The 23,349-nt window shown below is 43.6% G+C and overlaps 2 protein-coding genes across 28 annotated transcripts in view; both read right to left on the bottom strand.

Moving 5' to 3' along the window:
• LOC105494848 (peptidylprolyl isomerase H) overlaps window positions 1–18,576 on the bottom strand; it is a 24,523-nt gene extending 5,947 nt beyond the window's left edge. Inside the window, exons 1-10 of one of the 8 annotated variants that reach the window (XM_011763741.2) lie at window positions 18,445–18,576; window positions 18,048–18,112; window positions 17,706–17,729; window positions 17,392–17,436; window positions 15,737–15,779; window positions 11,660–11,752; window positions 10,525–10,612; window positions 10,005–10,045; window positions 9,170–9,255; window positions 193–366 (exon numbers count right to left, since the gene is read on the bottom strand). In XM_011763741.2, coding sequence (XP_011762043.1) covers window positions 9,187–9,255; window positions 10,005–10,045; window positions 10,525–10,612; window positions 11,660–11,752; window positions 15,737–15,779; window positions 17,392–17,436; window positions 17,706–17,729; window positions 18,048–18,112; window positions 18,445–18,510 — 534 coding nt within the window. In that variant the 5' untranslated portion in view covers window positions 18,511–18,576 and the 3' untranslated portion in view covers window positions 193–366; window positions 9,170–9,186. The other 7 variants (XM_024796957.2, XM_011763744.2, XM_011763743.2 and 4 more) reach the window with 7 other exon arrangements.
• The window catches only part of LOC105494842 (coiled-coil domain containing 30), a 196,325-nt gene continuing 190,681 nt past the window's right edge, over window positions 17,706–23,349 (bottom strand). For 19 of the 20 annotated variants that reach the window (XM_071094870.1, XM_071094867.1, XM_071094863.1 and 16 more), the window contains one exon: window positions 17,706–23,143. In XM_071094870.1, coding sequence (XP_070950971.1) covers window positions 22,933–23,143 — 211 coding nt within the window. In that variant the 3' untranslated portion in view covers window positions 17,706–22,932. The remainder of the gene's footprint in view (window positions 23,144–23,349) is intronic. The other variant, XM_071094878.1, reaches the window with a different exon arrangement.

Genomic DNA, 23,349 nt, shown 5'->3' on the forward strand with positions numbered 1-23,349 from the left:
CTTTAACCTACGAGAGTTAGGTTTGCTACGACTGCCTGCAATTCAGAGGCATCAACTATACACAGCAAAAGCTTGGCACTGGTCCATGCTGGCCTCTGAGGAGTGCCAGTCCTCCTAGCTGAAGCTGAGGTGTGAGGAGACAGGGCTATTACAACTATTTAAAAACAACACACAAACAAAACCAAAAGAAAAAAAAATACAAAAAAATTTTATTTACAGTTGAAAACTTAAAGACAATCTTGGATTCTGAATCTCTGACACTTCCATGGTCTCTTGATCAAATGGGGCAGCAGCAGGCAGGGAAGCAAACACGAGGGCCACTCCAGATTATCTTACTCAAGACCACCACCAAGAAGAAGGGAAGGCCTACAATGGCAGAGACATGGAGGTCAATGTGGGATGGGGAGGTAAGCACCTCAGAGCAACTGGAAGGGGACATCCCATATGAGACAATGCTCCCAGCTATTCCTTTTTTTTTTTTGAGACAGAGTCCCGTTCTGTTGCTCAGGCTGGAGTGCAGTGGCACGATCTCAGCTCACTGCAACCTCTGCCTCCCAGGTTCAAGCAATTCTACCTCAGCCTCCCGAGTAGCTGGGACTACAGGCACACGCCACCACACCCACACACCCAGCCAATTTTTGTATTTTTAGTAGAGACGGGGGTCTCACCATATTGACCAAGCTGGTCTTGAACTCTCGACCTTGTGATCTGCCTGCCTTGGCTTCCCAAAGTGCTGGGATTACAGGCATGAGCCACCGTGCCCGGCCACTCCCAGCTATTCTCTGCACTCCCAATCCTTTTTTCCCAAAAGGGTAGAACAGGTCAGAGTCTCACCATAGGTCAGACCTTTGGGTCCCCAGAGCAAAGTTGGGCAGTAAATTACAAAAGAACCAGGAAGAAAGCAACTAACATTTATGGTCAAGCATACTGTCTCATTTATTTGCCCTTCACAACTCCATGCATTATATATTATCTAATTATGCAAAGGAGTAGGGTCCCAAGGGGTTTCACGGCTTGACTAAAGTCACAGAATTAGACAGTGGTGGGGCTTCCTGGTCTACTTGGCTCCAAAGCCTTTGTTCTTTTTGTCAGACTCTGATGGCTCTCTGTGGAGGTCCAGAACAAAAAGTAATCCTTCTTCCTTGCAGGTTTCGGTCCCAGAGGTAAGAGAAAGGGCAGTCCACATTCTCGGTTTATAGCCTTGAAATCGAGCAAGCTATACTAAGAGAACAGGGTAAGTACACTCAGATACTATTGTCCCCCTCCTCCTGCCATTCCTCAGACATGCCACACCTTGCTCCAGTGGACAATGAGTGCTGGCATCGATCGTACTGTAGGCACAGACTGAAGTTTAATTGTGGGCCCTCAAGCAAAATGTATGAAAATGCATAAATGTACTTTGTAAGCTGCATGGTGTGCCAAGACCTAAGCTCTGTCAGACCAAGCACTATGTTAGTCAGCATGATCTCAGTCCAGGGAAAAACAGACCGACACATTTGTGATACAGTGTGTTAAATGCCACAGTGGAGAGATGAACCAAGTGCTGCGGGAGCACCCAGGTGGGAACCACTGTCTGGGCTTAGACCTGGAAGAGGAGGTGGAGGGATCAGCGACGGATTCACAACTGATGTTAGCCACAGCTGTGGGCAGGCTCCTGGGAGGTGCTGGGAGGATTTAGGATTAGTTAAAACTACATATAAACAGTATGTATTTCTATTACAAGACACATGTTCGAGGTAGAAAATTCAAGCTTCAATAAGGCAACTGAAAAGTCTCTTTGCTATCTCTACTCTGCAGAAATATTATCAACAGTCTGCTTTATATCACTGCAGAGATTCCTGAAAATCATTTAAAATAAACAGTAACATGCTTACATAAATTACTACATCTTGACTGTCACTTAACTTACCTTAGAAATCTTGCCAACACATCCAAATCTACCTCTGTTTTTATTAAGGCTGTATAGTATTCCATTGAAGAGAATGGAAACTCTATGTGTGTAAGACTTGGCTGCAATGCAAGAAGCTTTGCTTTTGTACTGGACTGGAATGGACTGGAGCCAGACATTCTCCCCTCCCCTGGCCTTTTCAGCTGGCAGAGCTTCTGCGTTTCAGGACAGGGAACAAACAGTGTCACATGCTCAGCAGGCACATAAACATTTGCTGCCAAATCTCCAGTGCTCCCCAGACCCATATTTTCATGTAAAATCTCTTTTCTCTTGCCTGGACTACTGCGGCAGTGGACTCCTCACTGGCCTCCAGCCTATCCTCCACAATGCTGCCAGAATCGTCTTCTGAACATGAAAATTCAACTACAATATTCTGCTGAAAATCCTTCAGTGGTTCATATTGGTCTGATTCTTTTTTGGAGGGTCAGTGCCCCTTTTGAGAATCTCAGGAACACAATGGACTCCTTCCCCAGAGGGGAAAAATTACTTCATGCCTGAAAGTCAGCCCCTGCCCTCAGAATAACATACGAACTGCTAAGCTTGGCACTAGCTTTCACTACTGGCCCTGGCCTCTCTCCAACCTTCTTACCGTTTGCTTTTCATATTTTCCTGCTTCAGTCATATTGAATTATTTGCAGCTTCCTCTACACTTCCTGCTGTTTGCTGCCTTTGTGACTTTGCATAGGCTGTTCCCTCTGCCTGGAATGCCCTGCCCAGTTTTAGCCACCTGACAAGATATATTCCTTCTTTACTAAACTGGAGCATCATCTCTTCTGTAGTCTACCCAACCACTCCGGGAAGATCCGGGCATGGATCTAAAACCTCCAATACAGGGCTTTATTGTACTGCAATTGTCAGTTCTCCCAAGAGACTGAGTTCCTTGAAGGAAGGAACTGGACTTTTCAAATCTGTAGCTTCGTATGCAGCATGGGACCTATCTTAATTCATCAGCGCTTAGTTGTGCAATGAATAGAGCCCAACTGCTACCAACACATCTTCCCTCATCTTCCCCCCGGGAATCTCGCATCTACAGGTAATTCCAGAATGAAAGACGGTGTTTCTAAACCTTAGTCATTCAGATAGCACCTTCACAACTGTTACAGTATCTATCATCCACAGGTGCAATTCACTTTTTAAGCTAATCACTATTCGAACTTCAATATTGCCTTACTGTAAGCTGTAATAACTGTAAAATTATGTATTGTGCCAATTCTATATTTTCCCCTAAGATCCAAATATTAAAAGACAGTCATCCCAGCACTAACTAAAGTAGTGTTTCCCACACTTCTCTATTAAGAAGCACGTGAGATACTTGGTACAAACATAACATCCTGAGTCCCACCCCAAAGCCACATCAAACACTCCAGGGAAGGGATCTGGGAATTCGTAGGTTTAACAAGTGCCCCAAAATGATTATTATCTGTTGGAGAATCTAGGCAACAATGAATTAATGAACGCTCTCCACCACTTGGTACTGGTACCAGGTTTGAGGATCACAGGGAAGGCGGGTAGCATATCAGACTAGCAGAGTTGCCAGAACTCAGGCTTTCAAAAGAGAGGTGCCACCCTCTCCCATGTATATGTAAGTAGCAAAGAACCCATTCCGACTACAGTAGGAGAATCCTGAGGGTAGAGGTTCATTTATGCTACACATATCCAAATTCATTATAAAAAGTTTTCCAAGGGCTGGGCACGGTGATTCATGCCTGTAATTCCAACATTTTCGGAGGCTGAGGAGGGAAGATCGCTTGAGGCCAGGAGTTTGAGACCAGCCTGGACAACATGGTGAGACCCCATCTCTAAAAAGTTAGCTGGGTGTAGTGGTGCACGCCTATAATCCAAGCTACTAAGGAGGCTGAGGTGGGAGGATCACTTGAGCCAGGGAGGTCGAGGCTGCAGTGAGCTGTGACTGTGCCACTGCACTCCAGCCTGGGTGACAGAGTAAGACCCTGTCTAAAAAAAAAAAAAAAAAAAAAAAAAAAATCTCCCAGAACTCACTGAGATAAAACCAAGGTTTCTGTACCTAAAGTTGTACAGACCAGGCATGGTGGCTCATGCCTGTAATCCCAGCACTTTGGGAAGTCAAAGGCAGGCAGATCACATGAGGTCAGGAGTTTGAGATGAACCTGGCTAACATGGTGAAACCCTGTCTCTACTAAAACACAAAAAAAATTAGCCAGGCATGGTGGTGCATGCCTGTGATCCCAGCTATTCAGAAGGCTGAGGCATGAGAATCGTTTGAACCTGGGAGGCAGAGGTTGCAGTGAGCCGAGACTGTGTCACTGCACTCCAGCCTGGTCGACAGAGTGAGGTTCTGTCTTAAAAAAACAAAAAAAAAGTTTTACACAAAACTTCATTTTCACTAAAACCAAAGTCAGAACCTAGGAAGGCAAAACACAAAGGTTCTGGAAAGAAGTGCTCCATAGGGAGGTAGAATTGATCAAGTGACCTGTCTTCTATCTCCTTCCTAGCTGTTTCACTGCATATGCCCAGTGCCTGGGCACAAGGCCTCAAATGCAGGATTAAGTGATACCTTGATGTGAATGCCATGGATTCCTGCTGGACTAGTGCCACCAAGAGATTACTTCCTCTTGGTCTTTTTCTTTGGAATATGGCAAGTTCTCAATTAAAAGATAGACTCTTATTCCCCATTGCCTTGCCTCTCAAAGTCTGCATCAGCATCACCTGAGAGCTGATTAGAAATGCAAAATCTCAGTTCCTATCCAAACCCACTGAATCAGAACCACTGTTTTATAACACATCTCCTGGAGATCCATATGCACATTAAAGTATAAGAAGTACTGCCCAATAGGGCTTAAAAATACCACTTCCCTTCCCTCCAGACCCCTGCTCCCTGGGAAATTCATCTCCTCTTTCATTAATTTTTCCCAAATCACATTATTCAGAAACCCAAAATGGGGCACCCATCTGTGGAACCCCTTTACATTAGACTGCCCCCAGATTTCCTAACACTTTAAAACCTATGATAGGGATTTTTGGTAAGGTGAAATGCGATAATTCAAGTAAAGTTCTTAGCTTATTATCTGGCACAGGAAGAATTCAATGAAGGATAACTGCTTTAATTATAGTATCCTTAAGTATTAGCTATGAGATTCAGTTCTGAGCAAGCCAGGGCGAGTAGACTGAGAGGCTTACGTTTAAAAGAGCTCACTGTCCAGTACAGTAGCCACTAGCCACAATTGACTCTTTACATTTATTATTATTTTTTTTTACTTATTTATTTTTGAGACAGGGTCTTGCTCTGTTGCCCAGGCTAGAGTGCAGTTGCACAATCTTGGCTTACTGCAACCTCTGCCTCTCGGGTTCAAGAGATTCTCGTACCTTCGCCTCTGGAGTAGCTGGGGCTACAGGCGTGCGTCACCATGCCCGGCTAATTTTTGTATTTTTAGTAGACAGAGGTTTTACCATGTCGGTGAGGCTGGTCTCAAACTCCTGGCCTCAAGCAATCCATCCGCCTCGGCCTTCCAAAGTGCTGGGATTATAGGTGTGAGCCACCACATCCAGCCTAATTTAAATTTAATAAATTACAGCCTAGTTCTGTCAATAAAAAAAAAAATAGGCTGGGAGGCCAAGATGGGCGGATTACCTGAGCTCAGGAGTTCAAGACCAGCATGGCTAACAGGGTGAAACCCCATCTTTACTAAAAATACAAAAAATAGCCAGGCATGGCAGTGTGCACCTGTAATCCCAGCTACTCAGGAGGCTGAGGCAGGAGAATTGCTTGAACCCGGGAGGTAGAGGTTGCAGTGAGCCAGGATGGTGCCATTGCACTCTAGCCTGGGCGACAGAGCGAGACTCCATCTCAAAAAAACAAAAATAAATAAATAAAAATAAAAAATAAAAAAATAAAAAGTTAATGGTGTAGTCCCTCAGTTGCACCAGCCACATTTCAAGTGCTCCGTTGTCACATGGGGCTGGTAGCAACCATATTGGACCTCCCAGATCTAGAACCTTTCCATCATCACAGCCTATGGACAGTCCTGGTCTAGAGGGCCTGTGGAATGTACAACGGCCACCTGAGGAATGCATTCTGCTTGGGTTGCAGGCTGAGAAGAAGGGCTTTCTTAAAGGCAAAAGTTCATATAACTTTTGCTAACAGTGGGGGATGGGGGGAGGGTTGATGATCCCCACCCTCAGAAATAAAACCACAACAAGGACTTCCAGTAACTCTATGTAAAAGACTCAGACAGATACAGAAAAGAGGCCCCAACATAAAGAATTTCTAAACTTTATTCTTTTTGTTATCGTCTGTCCTCTGGTAGTGATCAGTGGTCAGTCTTTGGAAAGAAAGGACCTATGAACTCAACTTTAGTTATAGCAAAGAAATGAGCAGAAGAGGGAGGGAATGGCCAGCAGCCATTGAAGAGGGAGAGCAGGCTGGGCCCAAGGGGCACCCAGTGTTGGCAGAAAGGAAAGCTCAGGGTGTCAAGTGAGCCTGAGAAGGGATCATCTGGCTGAACAAGAGAGGTCCACATGCAGCTTTCAGCACACACTTGTGCATTCCAGCCTCAGCATTTGCTCACACCAGTTCCCCGCCTAAAATGCCTGACATTCTCCCTCTCTACTTAACTCATGTAATAAATTTTTACTGAAGTGCCAGATATTCTGAACAGAGTTGGTCACAGATAAAGGTGTGTTGTAGAGTCATTAAAATGGTCAAGTATTTGACTGGATCTCCATTTGGGAAAAAAAAGAAGAAAAAGTCCTATCTTAACACTATACAGAAAAATTAATTATAAGATGATTTTATAAATATACAAATAAGACTATAAAAATACTAGAAAAATGATCTTAGTTCCACCATATAAAAATAAATACTAGAAAAAACACAGAAAACATTGTGATCTGAGGTAGTAAAGACCGTCTTAAATCAGACAAAACCAAAAAGCAGTGAAAGACTGATAATTTGGACTTCATCAAAATTTAGAACTTCTCTTTAACAAAGAATATTACCAAACTTAAGCAACATCATACTAATTTTTTTCTTAAAATATATTCTGAAGAAAACAATTACAACATATAAAATTAAGAACTAATGCTCAGCTGGGGGCAGTGGTTCACGCCTGTAATCCTAGCACCTTAGGAGGCCAAGGTGGGCAGACCACTTGAGGCCAGGAGTTCTGGACCAGCCTGGCCAACATGGTGAAACCCCATCTCTACCAAGAAATATAAAAATTAGCTGGGCATGGTGGCACGCACCTGTAGTCCTAGCTACTTATAGCTATTGTATAAGGTAATCTTGTACAATATTTTAAATACTTTTGTGCATGAAGCAAATTTTTGACTATGATCCATCATATGAGGTCAGGTGTGGAATTTTCCACTTCTAATGTCATATTAGTGCTCAAAAAGTTTCATATTTTGGAGCATTTGGGATTTCGGATTAGGGATGTTCAGGCTGCACTGCAGTTTTGGTTTTTCTTTTTCTTTCTTTTGTTTTTTGAGATGGCGTCTCACTCTGTCACCCAGGCTGGAGTACAGTGGTGCGCCATCATAGCTGACTGCAGCCTCAAACTCCTGGGCTCAAGTAATCCTCCCACCTCAGCCTCCTGAGTAGCTAGGACTACAGGCTTGCACCACCACACCTGGCTAATTGTTTTTTTTGGAAAGACAGGATCTCACCAAGTTGCCCAGGCTGGTCTCGAACTCCTGAGCTCGAGCTATCTGCCCTCCTTGGCCTCCCAAAGTGCTGGGATTACAGGAGTGAGCCACCGTGCTGGGCTGTTTTCATTTTTTGATACAAGGTGGTTTTACATGAACTAAGAAGGAAAAGTTTTCAAGACATAATTTCCTAGAACATTTAAAATATAGTATGATTTCATTTGGGAAAAAGAAAACCTCCCAAAATTAGATGGGCAAGGCAAAGGCCCTGATGGACACACACCAAACTGATAAGGAAGTGATCTCTGGAAAGAGGAGTGGAATTGGGGGTGGGTGTTGTCAAGAGGGGCTTTCCCTTTATCTGTTTGGTGTGAAAGTTTTCACAAGGAGAGTGTAATATGTTACTTGTGTAAACCAAATGAAATGAAATATGGGAAGCTTGATTGGATCACCTTTTTTTAAGCTACAAAAGTTACTTTTGGGACAACTGGGGAGGTTTGAAAATGTACTATATGTTAGATAATATTGTGGTTACATAGGATATTCTTATTTTTAGGAGTTCCTCGCCGAAATACTTAGGGGTAAAGTGTCAAGAAGTCTGCAACTTTCAAATGGGAAAGAAAAGAAGAAAGGGTAAAGGAAGGAAGATGGGAAGGAAGGATGAAAAATAGGAAGGGAAGGATGGAGGGAGGGAAGAGGAGCAGGAGGGAGGAGGAGAGGCAATGGAAATGGATGAGGAGGCAAGAAGGGAAAGAAAAAAACCAATGTCAAGGCAAAGAAATAAAACAAGAATGTTAATCACTGGTGAATCTAAGTGAAGATATATGGGTGTTCAAGGTATTCTTCTAACTTTTTTGCAGGTTTGAAATTAAAAAAAAGAAAAACATTACTATCCCTCACCTCGGATTTCCCCCTTGTACTCTTCTCACACTTGGCAGTGTCACTCATATTACTAGTGATGACCTCTGAGAATGTCTTACTTCCCATGAGCTCCTGAAAGGAGACACCTTTCAATTCTTTGCCCCGCTCTCTGCAGCGAGCATGCTGCCCAGCGCAGAGCAGGCAGTGGCAAATACGGGTAAGAAATGAGTCCATGTAGGCTGGAAGATGCAAGGCATTCACCTGCGAGGCCGGCAAATACGAAGTCAAGGCCTGGAATTGCAGTATCAGTTCTGATGAGGTGCATGACAGGCGTGTCTCCTGGCTGCTTGGCCTGGTCCCAGCAGAGAGTTACTCAGGCCTGGAGCCAGGTCTTTCTAGGGGGACTACTGAATGGAACTGTAGTCTGAAAGTGCTGTTACAAACTGCCTGAGTAGTTTTCAGATTGATACTTTGTACATTACAAAGTGATAGAAAAGTACAGTGCTCCTACAACCCTTTCTCTTTTGATTTTTACAGTGACTCTGAGAGATAGGTATTACAGTATTTCCATTTGACAGATGAGGACACATGCTCAGAGAAGGAAAGTGACCACTCCAAGGTCACACACAGAGGAACTGGGCTCAATCTCATGTCTTCAAGACTAAAGATCTTTCCACTAGACCATGCTGTCTTCTTTGAGGTCTGACTCCTAACCTAATAGCAAAAAGACACACTTACCTGATTCAGTCTTTGGACTACATCTCCCCACACTGTGAGATCACCACAGGCAGCTTGGGCTTATTGTTGGGGCCTGTGGGAACATTCTAGGAAAAAAAGCACAATGGACATTCATCCACTCAGGCACTTCCTCATTCCCTTATCAAACTTTTACTGATGCCTGCCAGCCCCTGTGCTAAGGACTCAGCACTCAGAAACTGTCCATGTCCTGGCAGACAGGTATCAAAGAGAAAATGCAAAACACTTAGAAAACATCAAACCTATGATAATATAACAAAAAGTTATGAGAGAGTTGGATAAGGGGTAGACGGGTAACTAAATTGCTGCTTAAAGAGGTCAGGGAAGGATTCACAAACGAGGATTATTTGAACTGTGCCTAGAAGGATGAATGGGATTCCACCAGGAGGGAAGGAAAGAAGAGCATTCCAGCTACAGGAAACAGTGTGAACAAAGGCTCAGGAGCAGGAAAGAGCAAGGGGCAGAGATGTGTATGGCAGATTTAGGGAAGAGCTAGTAGCCTGATGTGACTGGAACATGAAAGAGGCAGTGGCAGGAGAAGGGGCCATGGAGAAGTAGACAGGGACTAATCATGAAGGACCTTGAATGCAATGCTGAGGAGTAGAATTTTATCAAGTAGGCAACAGGGTCGTCAGGGGCCAAACCTCAGTGTTGACCAGACAGGCTAACTTAGGTGGTCTCTCCTCCCTTTTCCTGAAGCAATGAAGACTGGGCCTAACAAACTGGAGCTCATTCCCCCTTCTCTAGCTCCTGGACGCTAGTCAGACAGTACCAGACCAGAATGGGAGAGAAAGAGAAAAATCAAAGCAGTACTTACCTCAATCTTTCTCATCACTAGAAGTCCATCGATGATTTTTCCTGTAGGAAGAGTGTGAGCTGGACTTTATTCTTGTTTACATAGCGTTTTCCAGCTTCCAAAGCCCATTCTTAGCTATTATGTCATTAGATTCTGTTACTAACTTTAGGAAATTAAGATGCAGTAGAGGTGAAATGACTTGCTCAAGGTCATAAGTAATAAGTAGAGTTAGGGCTCACACTTATATCTGAGTGACTGCAAAGTCTCACCATATCATGCTGCCTGTATGGCATTTCTTTGGTGCTAGCTACTGGGTTTTCCCCCTGAGTGGTTCCATACTATATCAAATGGCCCTTTTGTCCTTCCCTCTAGTTCTCTAGCCAAACATGTTCCCCACCTCCCCACCATTTCTGTTTTCTCTGTTACCACCTAAGCAGTTATCCAAGTTGAGCATTCTTGGTAAGAGTCTGAGAACTAACTCCTCTGGAGGTTCCATCTGCGGTGAATGGGGCCTGGACCATGGGACATGAGTAGGACTTACCAAACACCACATGCTTCCCATCCAGCCAATCGCACTTAGAGCAGGTGATAAAGAACTGACAGCCATTTGTACTCGGACCACTATTTGCCTGATGGAAACCAAATATACCTGCAGTAAGTTTCCTTGGCCATGTTACCTGATGGGTAAGATTCCCAAAAGAGCTTGTAACCCTAATCCCTCCATGTTTTTTTCAGTAAATCTAACTTAGCACCTATTATGAGCCAGGGCCTAAGCTAGGATCCAAGGATACAGAGATGAACAGGATATGGCTCACTGCAGACTCAAATTCCTGGGCTCAAGCAATCCTCCCACCTCAGCCTCCCTAGTAGGTGGGACTCCAGGTGTGTGTCACCATACCTGGCTAATTTTTTTTTTCTTTTTTTAGTAGAGACTTAAGTTTCACTATGTTACCCATACTGGTTTCAAACTCCTGACCTCAACCTCAAGCAATCCTCTTGCCTTGGCCTCCCAAAGTGCTGGGATTACAGGTGTGAGCCACCAGGCCCAGCTACGAATATGTCTTGAAAGCACAGCTTTTTACATTCTGAGCAGTAGGGCTGAATGCCTAGACACAAACCCTGGTTCATATTTTAGTTCCCCAGCCTGCTAGCCTGCTAGAGGGTCTTACCTACTGGTTTTCTTTTCTTTCTTTTCTTTTTTTTAAGACGGAGTTTCGCTCTTGTTGCCCAGGCTGGAGTGCAGTGGCACGATCTTGGCTCACTGCAATCTCCCCTTCTTGGGTTCAAGTGATTCTCCTACCTCAGCCTCCCAAGTAGCTGGGATTACAGGCACCCACCACCACACCTGGCTAATTTTTTGTATTTTTAGTAGAGATGGGTTTCACCATGTTGGCCAGGCTGGTCTCGAACTCCTGACCTCGGGTTATCCACCCGCCTCAGCCTCCCAAAGTGCTAGGATTACAGACGTGATACAGGCTCACACCTGTAATCCACCATGTACCTACCGGTTTTCTCAATCAAACCAGACTGAGAAAAGAGGTGGTAAAGGTGAGTCCTGGGGCAAGCAAGAGAAAGAAAGCATTTGCTTTCATCATGCCAAAACACAGCATTGGGCCTCAAGAGGGGCCCAGAAACCAGCTGGCTGTAACGCAAAACCTTGATTGGACCTCACTTACCATGGAAAGCAGGCCTGGGGCTGAGTGTCTAAGTTTAAAATTTTCATCTGCAAATGGCCCCCGGTAAATACTGGCAACTCCAGTACCATCTCCCTGAGCAGACAGAAGGGAAATATTAGTGACTTGGAGTGTTGGGTCCCTGGAAACCAGAGGAAGAACACTGTCGCACCTAAAGCCTGACATCTTTAAAGTCTACTCTTACTCTTGTTGGTCATCTTGGAAGCTGCACCTATTTGACCCCACCCTGCCATCAGAGCAAGCCTTATACAAGGTACCTACAGCCCACAAAAACTGGCTGGAGCATTTTATAGACTGGATAAAACAGGTCACAGCTGGGCCCCTAGAAAGATCAATTAAGATGCAGACAAAGTAGGGAATAGCAACAAGGTGATCACATACTCAATCGTTGCCATTCCTGAAGACTGTCATGCCTGCAGTCATATAAAAGCACCCACTTAAGTGACTACCACCCATTCCTCCAAACTCTCTAAGAGGGTGGGTGAGCTCTTGGCAGTCTGTATGTACAACATGATACCACCCTCCTGATCATAGTTGATTGATCCAGGGGAGGATGCCTAACTCACACTGGGCCAACTAGAGTTCCTTCTCCGGGAATCTGGAGGTGGGATAGATGCTGTCTTTGAGGCTAAATTTGAATCATGTAAACCTGGAAGCTGGATGTGACTACCATTTGCAAGGTGGGCTAGAGAACAGAAAGAGAACACAACACAGATGTGTAGCAAGCACTAGAGAAACAGAGATAAAGAACTGCCTTGGTTCTCTATGGTTCTAGTTCCTAGTTCTATTTCTTCCTTTAGTTCCATGAAACACTCCCTTTATTATAAACTTCCAATTTCTGCTTAAACTAGCTTTATTTGCATTATCTCTTTGCTCTTCCAGCAACCTTGAGGAATAAGCATTATCACCTTCCCCATTTTTCGTGTGAGGAAACTAAAGTCTGGGCAATAACACAATTTGACCAAGGCCATATTTGCAGTGCCTTAAATAGAATCCCTGAGTTTTAAAGGCAATATTGAGGACTGCCAAAGAGATCAAGCTCTCCTCGCCAGTTAGTAAAGAGAAAGAGTGCATGGGAGAAAGGGAAAACACTGACCTGGTGTAGAATCAAGGGTCCCTTTTTGGGACAAGGACTATCATTAAGATAAGCCAGAGAATACAGAAAAACTGTCCAAATTCAAACCTTTATTTGGCTAAATATTAGCAAATAAAATCAAGTCTGTATATTAGAAAGGCCTGGCCTGGCGCGGTGGCTCACACCTGTAATCCCATCACTTTGGGAGGCTGAGATGGGTGGACAACCTGAGGTCAGGAGTTTGAGAGCAGCCTGGCCAACATGGTGAGACCCCATCTCTATTAAAAATACGAAAATTAGTCATGTGCGGTGGTGGCGCCTGTAATCCCAGCTACTCGGGAGGCAGAGGCACGAGAATCACTCAAACCCACCCGGGAGGTGGAGGTTACAGTGAGCCAAGATTGAACCACTGCACTCCAGCCTGGGCGACAGAGCGAGACTCCATCTCAAAAAAAAAAAAAAAAAAAAAAAAAAGACCTGGATTTGGGTTCCTGATCTATCACTTAGAGCTGGGAAAGTCACTTCCTATCTGTGAGCCTCAATTTCCTCATCTATCAAGTGAGGGGGAAATTACCTACTCTTTACAGTTATCATGAAGATTCAATTAGATAGTGTCTGTAAAAAGCACTTTGCAAACAATACAGCACTATATAAATAATCAAATAAGCTATTATGTCATTAACTAACTCCACATACTTATTAATACAGAAGGAAGAGAGAAAACAAGTTCATCTCCAATTTCCCAGTGAACCTCAGGGACACATCAGTTACTACCATTCTCCGTAATCACATTATCTATAGTTCTCCAGAAACAATAGGCAAAATTACAAAATTAATAATTTGGAGCAAACAATAGAAAGCAACTAATCTTCCAACTATAGTGAATTGATCAAATAACTTGTCATTCATAATGAAATATTAGGTGGCTATTAGAAAGTATGTTTTAGAAGACATAATGACAAGGGAAAGTATGGACAATTATGAAGTACAAAAAAAGTAAAACATACAGATTATTTTAAGTCTGTTAAAAATTATATAAACACACATATACATACTAAGGTAAGGCTGACAACTGTAAACCAAAATGCCAATAGTATATTGTCAGGTGAGATTGAGGGTGATTCATCTGGTGATTTATTTTCTTCTTTGCACTTTTCTTTTACAAACAAAATAATAAATACTATTAAAACCAAAAATAAATGAACAAAACAAATATTCTTGGTCCAACTTTGGAAGGTCTCAAATTCTGATTTTTCTGGCGCTTGCTCATTCCATTTTGCCCTCCCCAAGGAAGGTTCTAAGCAAGCTTTTTTTTTTTTTTTTCCTTTAGACAAGGTCTCACTCTGTCCTCCAGGCTGGAGTGCAGTGGCATGAACATGGCTCACTGAAGCCTTGAATTGACCTCCTGGGCTCAAGGGATCCTCCTACCTCAGCCTCCCAAGTACCTGGGACTACAGGCGCACACCACCAAAAATAAGAAAATAAAAATAACTTTTTTTATTTTTGTAGAGACAGGGTCTTACTATGTTGCCAGGCTGGTCTCAAACTCCTGGGATCAAGCAATCCTTCCAGCATCCCAAAGTACTGGGATTACAGATGTGAGCCCTGCCACCAATTGCTTTTAACTCACCCTTCAGAATGAGCAACTATTGTCTAACCCCAGAGTTATCAACAAGTGATCAGATGTGCCTGGGGCAAAGACTAGTAAAAAGCTATTCCTCTCCTTGGGCAACAGGGGAGCCTAGGGGAAAAGAAAGGAAAGAAGGCAGACAGGATAGCTTCTCCGCCCTTCTTACCAGCTAACAAACCCCACTACTATTATTTGTTTCCAGGGGTTGCAAACAAATGCCTACAGGAGCAGGCAACCTAAATAAGGGAAACAGCTGTGGAGACTGGTGAAATGGCAAAGATATGCCATGTCCAGAGGGACCAGTTCCTTTATTCCAACCAATTGTCACTGTCACTGCCACTGTGAGAAATGCAGGCCCAGCATACTTCCACTTTCCATTTTTTAAAGAGAAAACAAAACTAGGATTTTTTTGTGCCATTTCACAGTTATACAACACCATGCAGACGAAACAAAACATAGGTAAAAGCATAAATCAGCCTAAAACCTGCCACTCTGCAACCCTATATTGCATAGGAAAGGAAAGAGGTCTTAAAAACTCATGAGAGCCGGACTAAATAAACATATAAAAGAGAACAAATGTCTCCCAGATCCAAGAAAATAGCAACACAACTAACCAAATGATATTAATAAGAGTAAAGAAAGACCATGCACAGAAGTGGGTGGGTAAGGACGAAAGCAGGTTTAAGAAAGAAAAACTGTAGTTTATCCCACACCCTCCAAGGTTGGGGTGGGGAGGGAGGCTTCATTTGGGGGAAAAAAACAGTCTACTTACAAGAAAGTTATGGTTAGCAAAAAAGAACTATTTCACTGGGCCCTCCCAGTGCATAGCGCAAAATTCCTCCAGAACTATCTACCTATCTCGCTCTGATTCCTTGCCCACAAATCAACTTCTTATGAAAAACTCAGCTTTCCAGGCACTGTGACACCAGAAGTAAAAGAGAAAATGAGACAGGCATTTAGTCCACTAGAAGGAGATTTACCTCCATTCAGAAAAAAACAAAAACAAAAACAAACCACAGCTGATTTCTGACTAAGTTTCATATGACCAATTAGTGTGAACCTATCATAGATTATCTACAGGGTATTCTTAAAAAGTCCAATTTCTGGCTCAAAAAGGCTGAGATTTGGACCATGGAAGTTAATGCCTCAATCAAAGTGCTAAAGTCTGTTATCTACAGTCAGTTGTACCTAGCCACTTTCAAGAACTTCCCCATCACCATTCTCTCCAACACCCCCATCAAACCTGGCTATTGTTCTCAAGCCTTAAGACTGGGTCTCTGTAGTAAAAACAGCAATTGCAACAATAATAAAAACTAAAACTACAGGTCTTTGATAGAAAAGGAATAGTACTTACATTAACAAAATCTCCACCCTGAATCATGAAATCCTTTATGACCCTGAAACAGAGAGCAAAGAATACTGAGAGAAGATTTTATGGAGACTTTGTTATTATTGTATTAGATTAACATTGATTTCAAAATACACTATAACTTTGGCTATTATAAAATCACCATTCTTGGCCGGGCACGGTGGCTCAAGCCTGTAATCCCAGCACTTTGGGAGGCCGAGGTGGGCGGATCACAAGGTCAGGAGATCGAGACCACGGTGAAACCCCGTCTCTACTAAAAATACAAAAAATTAGCCGGGCACGGTGGCGGGCGCCTGTAGTCCCAGCTACTCAGGAGGCTGAGGCAGGAGAATGGCGTGAACCCAGGAGGCGGAGCTTGCAGTGAGCCGAGATCGCGCCACTGCACTCCAGCCTGGGCAACAGCGTGAGACTCCGTCTCAAAAAAAAAAAAAAAAATCACCATTCTTAGCTGGGTGCGGTAACTCACGCCTGTAATCCCAGCAGTTTGGGAGGCCGAGGCAGGCAGATCACATGAGGCCAGGAGTTTGAGACCAGCCTGGCCAACATGGCAAAACCCCATCTCTACTAAAAATACAAAAATTAGCCAGTCGTGGTGGCACATGCCTGTATTCCCGGCTACTTGGGAGGCTGAGGCAAAAGAATTGCTTGAACCCAGAAGGCGGAGGTTGCAGTGAGCCAAGATCATGCCACTGCACTCTAGTCTGGGTGATAGAGCGGGACTCTGTCTCAAAAAAAAACCAAAAACCAAAAACCAAAACAACAAAAAAAGAAGATTATTCTTTTCCTGGAATGATTAAGCTGAAAGGATAATTAACCATAAAAAAGGATTTTAGTTATAAATTAGGGCATGTTAGAGTTGATCAAGTGCATGATCTGGTACCTGAACAGTAACAAGAAGAAGGGGCTGAAAGCCTGCAGGAAGAATGACCACATTACTTGCCAAAGCAAAAGGCAGATCAAGGATTTGATGTAAATTTGGGGGAAAGAACTACAGAGAATTTATGTGAAAGGTACTGCTACACATGTAAGGGCTTAACAATTGTTAGCTATTACCCCTAGGGAGGGTCCTTAACCTTTGTTATCCTCAGTTTCCTCCTCTGTAGAATGCAGATCACACATACCACTTCACAGGAGTCTTACTGGGGATTAGAGACCCACAGTTCTAAAGCTGTGATATCATTATGTGCTAACATTGTTACTAACCACAGTGAGGCCATGAGAAAGATTCTATATTGAAATGAGACTAAGTGTTGCCATACTCCACTCCCCAGGAAATATGATTATCCTTGGACAATCATATATGATCATTTTAGGAATTAGTTATAAATAGCAACCAGCAGGATATATTATATGCACTTTAGGATTACAAGTGTACTTCTTTAAAAATCTGCATTTGCACAAACAAGTGCATGAAAAAGACAGGATATTGTAAAGATGAGTAGTTTCTGTTTTAAAGACATAAGAACTGGGAGAGTATAAGTAGAGTTAGAATATTTAATAAATCTTCAGTTATTGAGTCCACAAAAACATTTCTTCTCAAGAAATGTAAGAATTACCTCTGGTTTTATTTTCCTCTAAAGAGCCTAATCCCCCAGGAAATATTTCTGAAAGACTCTAGGATGGCTTGCCAAAAGCCTTACCTGTGGAAGGTGCTTCCTTTGTATCCTATTGGAACCCCATCTTTTCTATAACAAAAAGAAAGAGACTTGGAGTGATAGCAGGTAGCACAAGGCCTTTCCAGTTTACCATGCACTGGAGCCAAAAGGACTCTCCTAAAGATGGTTGACAGACATAAAGAAGGCAAATAAACTAGGGACAGACCCTTGGGGCATTACCTTCTATCACTGTCACCAGCAATCATTCAAGGCCAGCAGCTGGTTCACCGATACCCTCACCGCAGCCCCAGAACACCCTTCTGGAGCAGGCAAAGAAGTCAAACACATCTGAAACTGACCTGAATTCTCCGGTGCAGAACTGCCTGAAAGGGACAAAAAGTGAACAATTCAATCACTATGACATCACAGTCGTGACCGCCTCTAAAGACGGGAAAGAATAAACAATGGAGCCAGCAAGTCCACCAATCGGCCAGCCAGACGTCCAAACACGGAGACGTACAGACTAACAACGTAAATTAACACGGGAACAATCCAAACGGCAACCAGACAGAGCAATGCACGGAGGAATCAGGTCTCAAGAGCAGTGAGCGGACGGACAGAGGTAGACAGGCTATTCAGGCGGCTGACTAGAGCCCGACTTCTGCCTCAGCTAATCCAGCGGAACTGGAGCACGTCCTTACCTAAAGTTCTCGGCCGTCTTAGGCACAACGTCTGCAAAGAGCTCGATCTTCATGCGGCCAACTTCCTGCAATCAGCGGGAGACTGTCAGAAGGCCCAGTCCAAGACCATGAGGGCTTCACGGAGCTGGGGGCAGGATGGGCTGACCCACCACCCTGCCGCTCGGTATCACCCACCTCCGCCTCTCTGGTCTAACCGCCCAGTTCCTCCAGAAGCGGGGCGCTAGGATTGGGGAGACTTCTCCTCATTTCTCCCCGCCCTGCAGGTCGGTAGGTTCGGGTGCAATTTCGCTTTCTGGCTGGCTTCCCGAGTCCGCTCTCTCTGGGTGAGTTCTGCCTGCCTAGCTAGCCCCGAGCAGTTTCCCTTCGGCGCAGGTGTGGGTAGCGTCCTGGATCTCACCTGACCGCCAATGCTGACATCAAAGAACACCACGGGGTTAACAGGACTTGAATTTGCCACCGCCATGGCTCCGACCCGGAAGCAGAAGTCGGGAGCGTGGGATTCCGGCGAACCTAAAGCCCTGTCCGCGGGTTTCGTCCGGGGAGCAGGCGCGGTGGACGCCGAGAGAGACCGGGCCCCGCCCCCGGAAGCTGTCGCCCCGTGCCGTGTGTGCTGAGGCTGCTGGGGTCTAGCTGGGAGACTCTCCCTGAGACGGGGGACGCGGGAGTGAGGAGGAGGAAAGCCTTGACATCTTTTTGGTTAAGGTCGATGGTCACCCCACTCACGTGGCTGTACTAAGGGCAGTACAAGTTGATCTTGCTCTAGCTAGGGCTTTTGGACTAGGCAGTCGCCAGGGTCCTCCTTATCGGCTCTTGCAACCAAGCCCTCTACACCGCCACACGTGCTGTGTCTGTCTTCTGCCCGCTAGTCTGTGAACACCGTGAAGGCAGGAACTCTGGTTTGTTCATCCTCAGCGTTTAGAACAGCTTGGCACGTAAAGGCTTGCTAAGTAAATATTTGTCCCTTCCTCTAAGTCAGGACAATAGATTATGTTTCCGTTCTGCCACAAGCTCCCAGTTTGGTCATTTCCAATTCGTTTCCCACAGAGTAACTAGAGTTTTTTATTTTTTATTTTTAAAATACCTCTTGTGATTCCTATTTATTTTTAAAATAACTCCTGGCTTCCTATATTTAGAATAAAATCCAATTCTGTACATAGGAAGCCCTCCAGTGCATTAATCTGGCTATTACCTACCTGACCTCATCTTGTACCACTTGCCCTTAGTTACTGTGCTCTGACCTGTCTGCTCCTTCAGGTCACTGAGATCCCTCCTTTCTTTAAGGCCTTGTAATAGCTGTTTCTTCTGTCTGAAATATTCCTTCCAGATCTTAATGTGGGTTGGCGGGGTGATGGTGGGGTTTGGTTGGGCTATGTGTGTGGGAAGTAATGCTCCTTGTAGTTCAGGGCTCACCTCAGATGTTACCTCCTCAGAGGCAACATTAGACCTAATCTAAAGTAGCCCTTGGTCACTCAGATCACTGGTTTGTTTTCTTCATGCCACCCCCCATTTCACATTTGTATGGTATGTGTCTGCACCTCATTTCCTGCCACACACACATACATCTTCCTCCCTAATAGCATATAAACTCCATGAAAGTAGAGACTCTCTCAGTCCTGTTCACAGCTGTAGCTGCAATGTCTCCTACTGAATAGCACATAGTAGGTAAATATAATAGATTCAATGAATTTAGTGAAAGAAGGGGAACTTGGGCAAGACTCATTAGCTATAACAGCATGCATTTAATATAATAGTTATTATTTCCTAGGTCCTTTGATCATCTTTTCTAGCTCTGTCGTCGGAGGAAGCAAGAATTACATATAAAAATCCAGTGTGTCTCAATTTAAAGGGTCATTTTTATTCCTGGTTACTGATCCTCTCCTCTTGGTCTCCTCCAAATGAAAAAGAAGAAAGGGGAAGAGGGAGAAAAGGAACAGCAGCAGTCATGCTTCAGTATAATTTTATACCAACTGTTTTAGAATAAATATTTAAAATTGATAATACCCAATGTTGATGAGGTTGTGAAAAAAATAGTACATTGATAAACTACTAGTGAAAATAAATGATGATAGCTAGCATTTATTTATTAAGCAGTTACTAAGTGCTAAATACTTTACATGCTTCGTTTCATTTGGTCCTCACAACCCTGTGGGATAGATAACTATTATTGTTCCCATTTTATGAATCAAGAAATTGAGGCTCAAGGAGGTTGAGTAACTTGACTATGAAAACAGTATGTTGACACACTTTTTTATTTATGTTATTATTTATTATTATTATTATTTATTTTTTTTTGAGACAGAGTCTCACTTTTTGCCAAGGCTGGAGTACAGTGGAGTGGTCTCAGCTCACTGCAACCTCCACCTCTTGGATTCAGGCAATTCTCATGCCTCAGCCTCCTGCATAGCAGGGACTACAGGTATGCACCACCACACGCAGCTAATTTTTGTATTTTTAGTAGAGACAGGGTTTTGCCATGTTGGCCTGGCTGGTCTTGAACTCCTGGCCTCAAGTGATCCGCCCACCTTGGCCTCCTAAAATGCTGGGATTACCGGTGTGAGCCACTGCAACTGGCCAGGCAGAACCCTTTTGTAAAGCAAGGAAGTGATGTCCTAGAGCAATATTAACATTTATATCCTTTGACTCAGTCCAATCGTGTGAATTTGTTTTCTGGAATAATTCAAAAGAAGAACTACATGCACAAAGACCTTCAACACAGCATAATCTTAATTAGCAAAAAAGTAAAACCATAGAGGCTCATGCCTATAATCCTATCACCTTAGGAGGCTGAGGTGGGAGAATCACTTGAGCCCAGAAATTTGAGACCAGCTTGAGCAACAGAGTGAGACCTTGTCTTTACAAAAAGTTCAAAAATGAGCCAGGCATGGTAGCATGTGCCTGTACTTGGAAGAGGCTGAGGAGGGAGGATCACTTAAGCATGGGAGGCTGAGGCTGCTCAGTCACACTACTGCATTCCAGCCTGGGTGAGAGAGTGAGACCCTGTCTCAAAAAAAAAAAAAAAAAAAAAAGTAAAAACAACATAAATGCCAAACAAGAGAACATGAGAACATGTAATTTACAGAACATCCACATCCTCAGAGATACTGAGCAGTGCTGTCCCACCCTGACTGGTGACATGGATGTGAGTGTGGCTGATCTTTTCTGAAGAAGCAGTCCCACTACACTAAAGATGAGTTGGAGACTGTTCACCTACTTTGTACTCCTATTTGGAAATATTTAGGGGTAGTTTCTATGTAATGGGGTTTATGTGAACTCTCTTCTCATACTCCCTCCTCCAGGAAAAGCTCTTGGTATTTTCCTATCCACTTTTATTTTATTTTATTATTATTTTTTTGAGATGAATTCTTGCTCTGTCACCCAGGCTGGAGTGCAGTGGTGCAATCTCCGCTCACTGCAACCTCTGCCTCTCAGGTTCAAGTGATTCTCCTGCCTCAGCCTCCCCAGTAGCTGGGACTAGAAGCGCACGTACCACCACATCTGGCTAATTGTTTTTGTAGTTTTGTTAGAGATGGGGTTTCCCCATGTTGGCCAAGCTGGTCTCGAACTCCTGACCTCACGTGATCTGCCCACCTTGGCATCCCAAAGTGCTGGGATTACAGGTGTGAGCCACCGTGACCAACCTCCTGTCCACTTTTAAATAATGTATTGCTCTAAATCTTCTTCATTAAACATTTAAAACTTTTCCCATAAAAATAATTATAGAACATCAACATGATTGAATATCATATGGCTATTGAAAATGTTTCCATGGTATATACAGTAAATTAAAAATCAAACTGTGAAAATGAATATACAATATTATAATAATAACAATTTAGAATATATGCACTTGAATGAGGACCAAAAGGGAATAATTGTAAAATAAAAATAGTTAAGATTGTGGTATTGGTGTAATCCCAGCACTTCGGGAGGCCAAGGCAGGTAGATCACCTGAGTTCAGGAGTTCGAGACCAGCCTGGCCAATATGGTGAAACCTCGTCTCTACTAAAAATACAAAAATTAGCTGGGCGTGGTGGCGGGTGCCTATAATTCCAGCTACTTGGGAGGCTGAGGCAGGAGAATTGGTTAAACCTGAGAGGCGGAGGTTGCAGTGAGCGGAGATCATGCCACTGCACTTCAGCCTGGGTGACAGAGTGAGACTCCATCTCAAAAAAAAAAAAAAAAAAGCTTGTGGTATTATAGGAGGGTTTTTGTTTTTGTTTTTTTTTGAGATGGAGTCTTGCTCTGTTTCCCAGGCTGGAGTGCAGTGGTGCTATCTCGGCTCACTGCAAGCTCTGCCTCCCAGGTTCACCCAGTCTCCTGCCTCAGCCTCCCGAGTAGCTGGGACTACAGGCACCCACCACCACGCCTGGCTAATTTTTTTGTATTTTTAGTACAGACGGGGTTTCACTGTGTTGACCAGAATGGTCTTGATCTCCTGACCTCGTGATCCGCCTGCTTCGGCCTCCCAAAGTGCTGGGATTACAGGTGTAAACCACTGCGCCCATCCTAGGAGGGTTTTTTTAAAAACAAAATTTGCTTTAATGTGACTGTATTGTTTTTACTCTTAAAAAATAAATCATAAAAGAAACCCACGATAATAGGAAAGAATGCTTAATTAACCATACATGTGCTCTGTTGAAGAGAAACCTAAATAAATCATTGAACTAAAGTAAATATTTTGGCCAATACAAGGCATCTGAGGATATCAAACAAACTTGAGAAATCCATTTTTAGAATTGCTTTAATGAATTTATCAGCAATTTTGAAGACTCTTGGCTGATATCCATTTGGGATCTGTGGTAACTCTTCTCAATGTCATGGTCCACCTTTTGTCCAGGCTTTAAGTTAGCAGTTTTGTTCAGTATAGCTTTAGGCACCAGTGATTTTATAGTTCTGACTTTTGGTCTTGTTCTTGTATACCGTGTGTCTCTTTCAGAGAAGTCACATTTATGTATCCAGCCTCAGAATTCTGTGAACACACAAGATTCTCAGGGGACTTTTCAGGGGACTTTGAACTTGCCATTGCTTCTTTTGACTTAATGTCGTCAGTCTCTTGAAGACTTACAAATGACTCTACCAAACCTTTTCCTGAAAAACTAAGAAAGGCCATATGTGAGGACATCACGTAGACAAGAGTTTCTTGGTAGCAGTTTGGGGTTACAGGGATATAGGCATTAATAGAATTTCAATTTTTTGCAACTCTTACACAAAGAAAGCCAAATAAAATTTACCTTAAACCTATGTTCATATTTTATTTCCTACCTTAAGTCAGGATTCTGTGGGGTTTAGGGGTGAAGGAGTG

The sequence above is a fragment of the Macaca nemestrina genome, chromosome 1, assembly GCF_043159975.1.
Source record: "Macaca nemestrina isolate mMacNem1 chromosome 1, mMacNem.hap1, whole genome shotgun sequence".
NCBI lineage: Eukaryota > Metazoa > Chordata > Mammalia > Primates > Cercopithecidae > Macaca > Macaca nemestrina.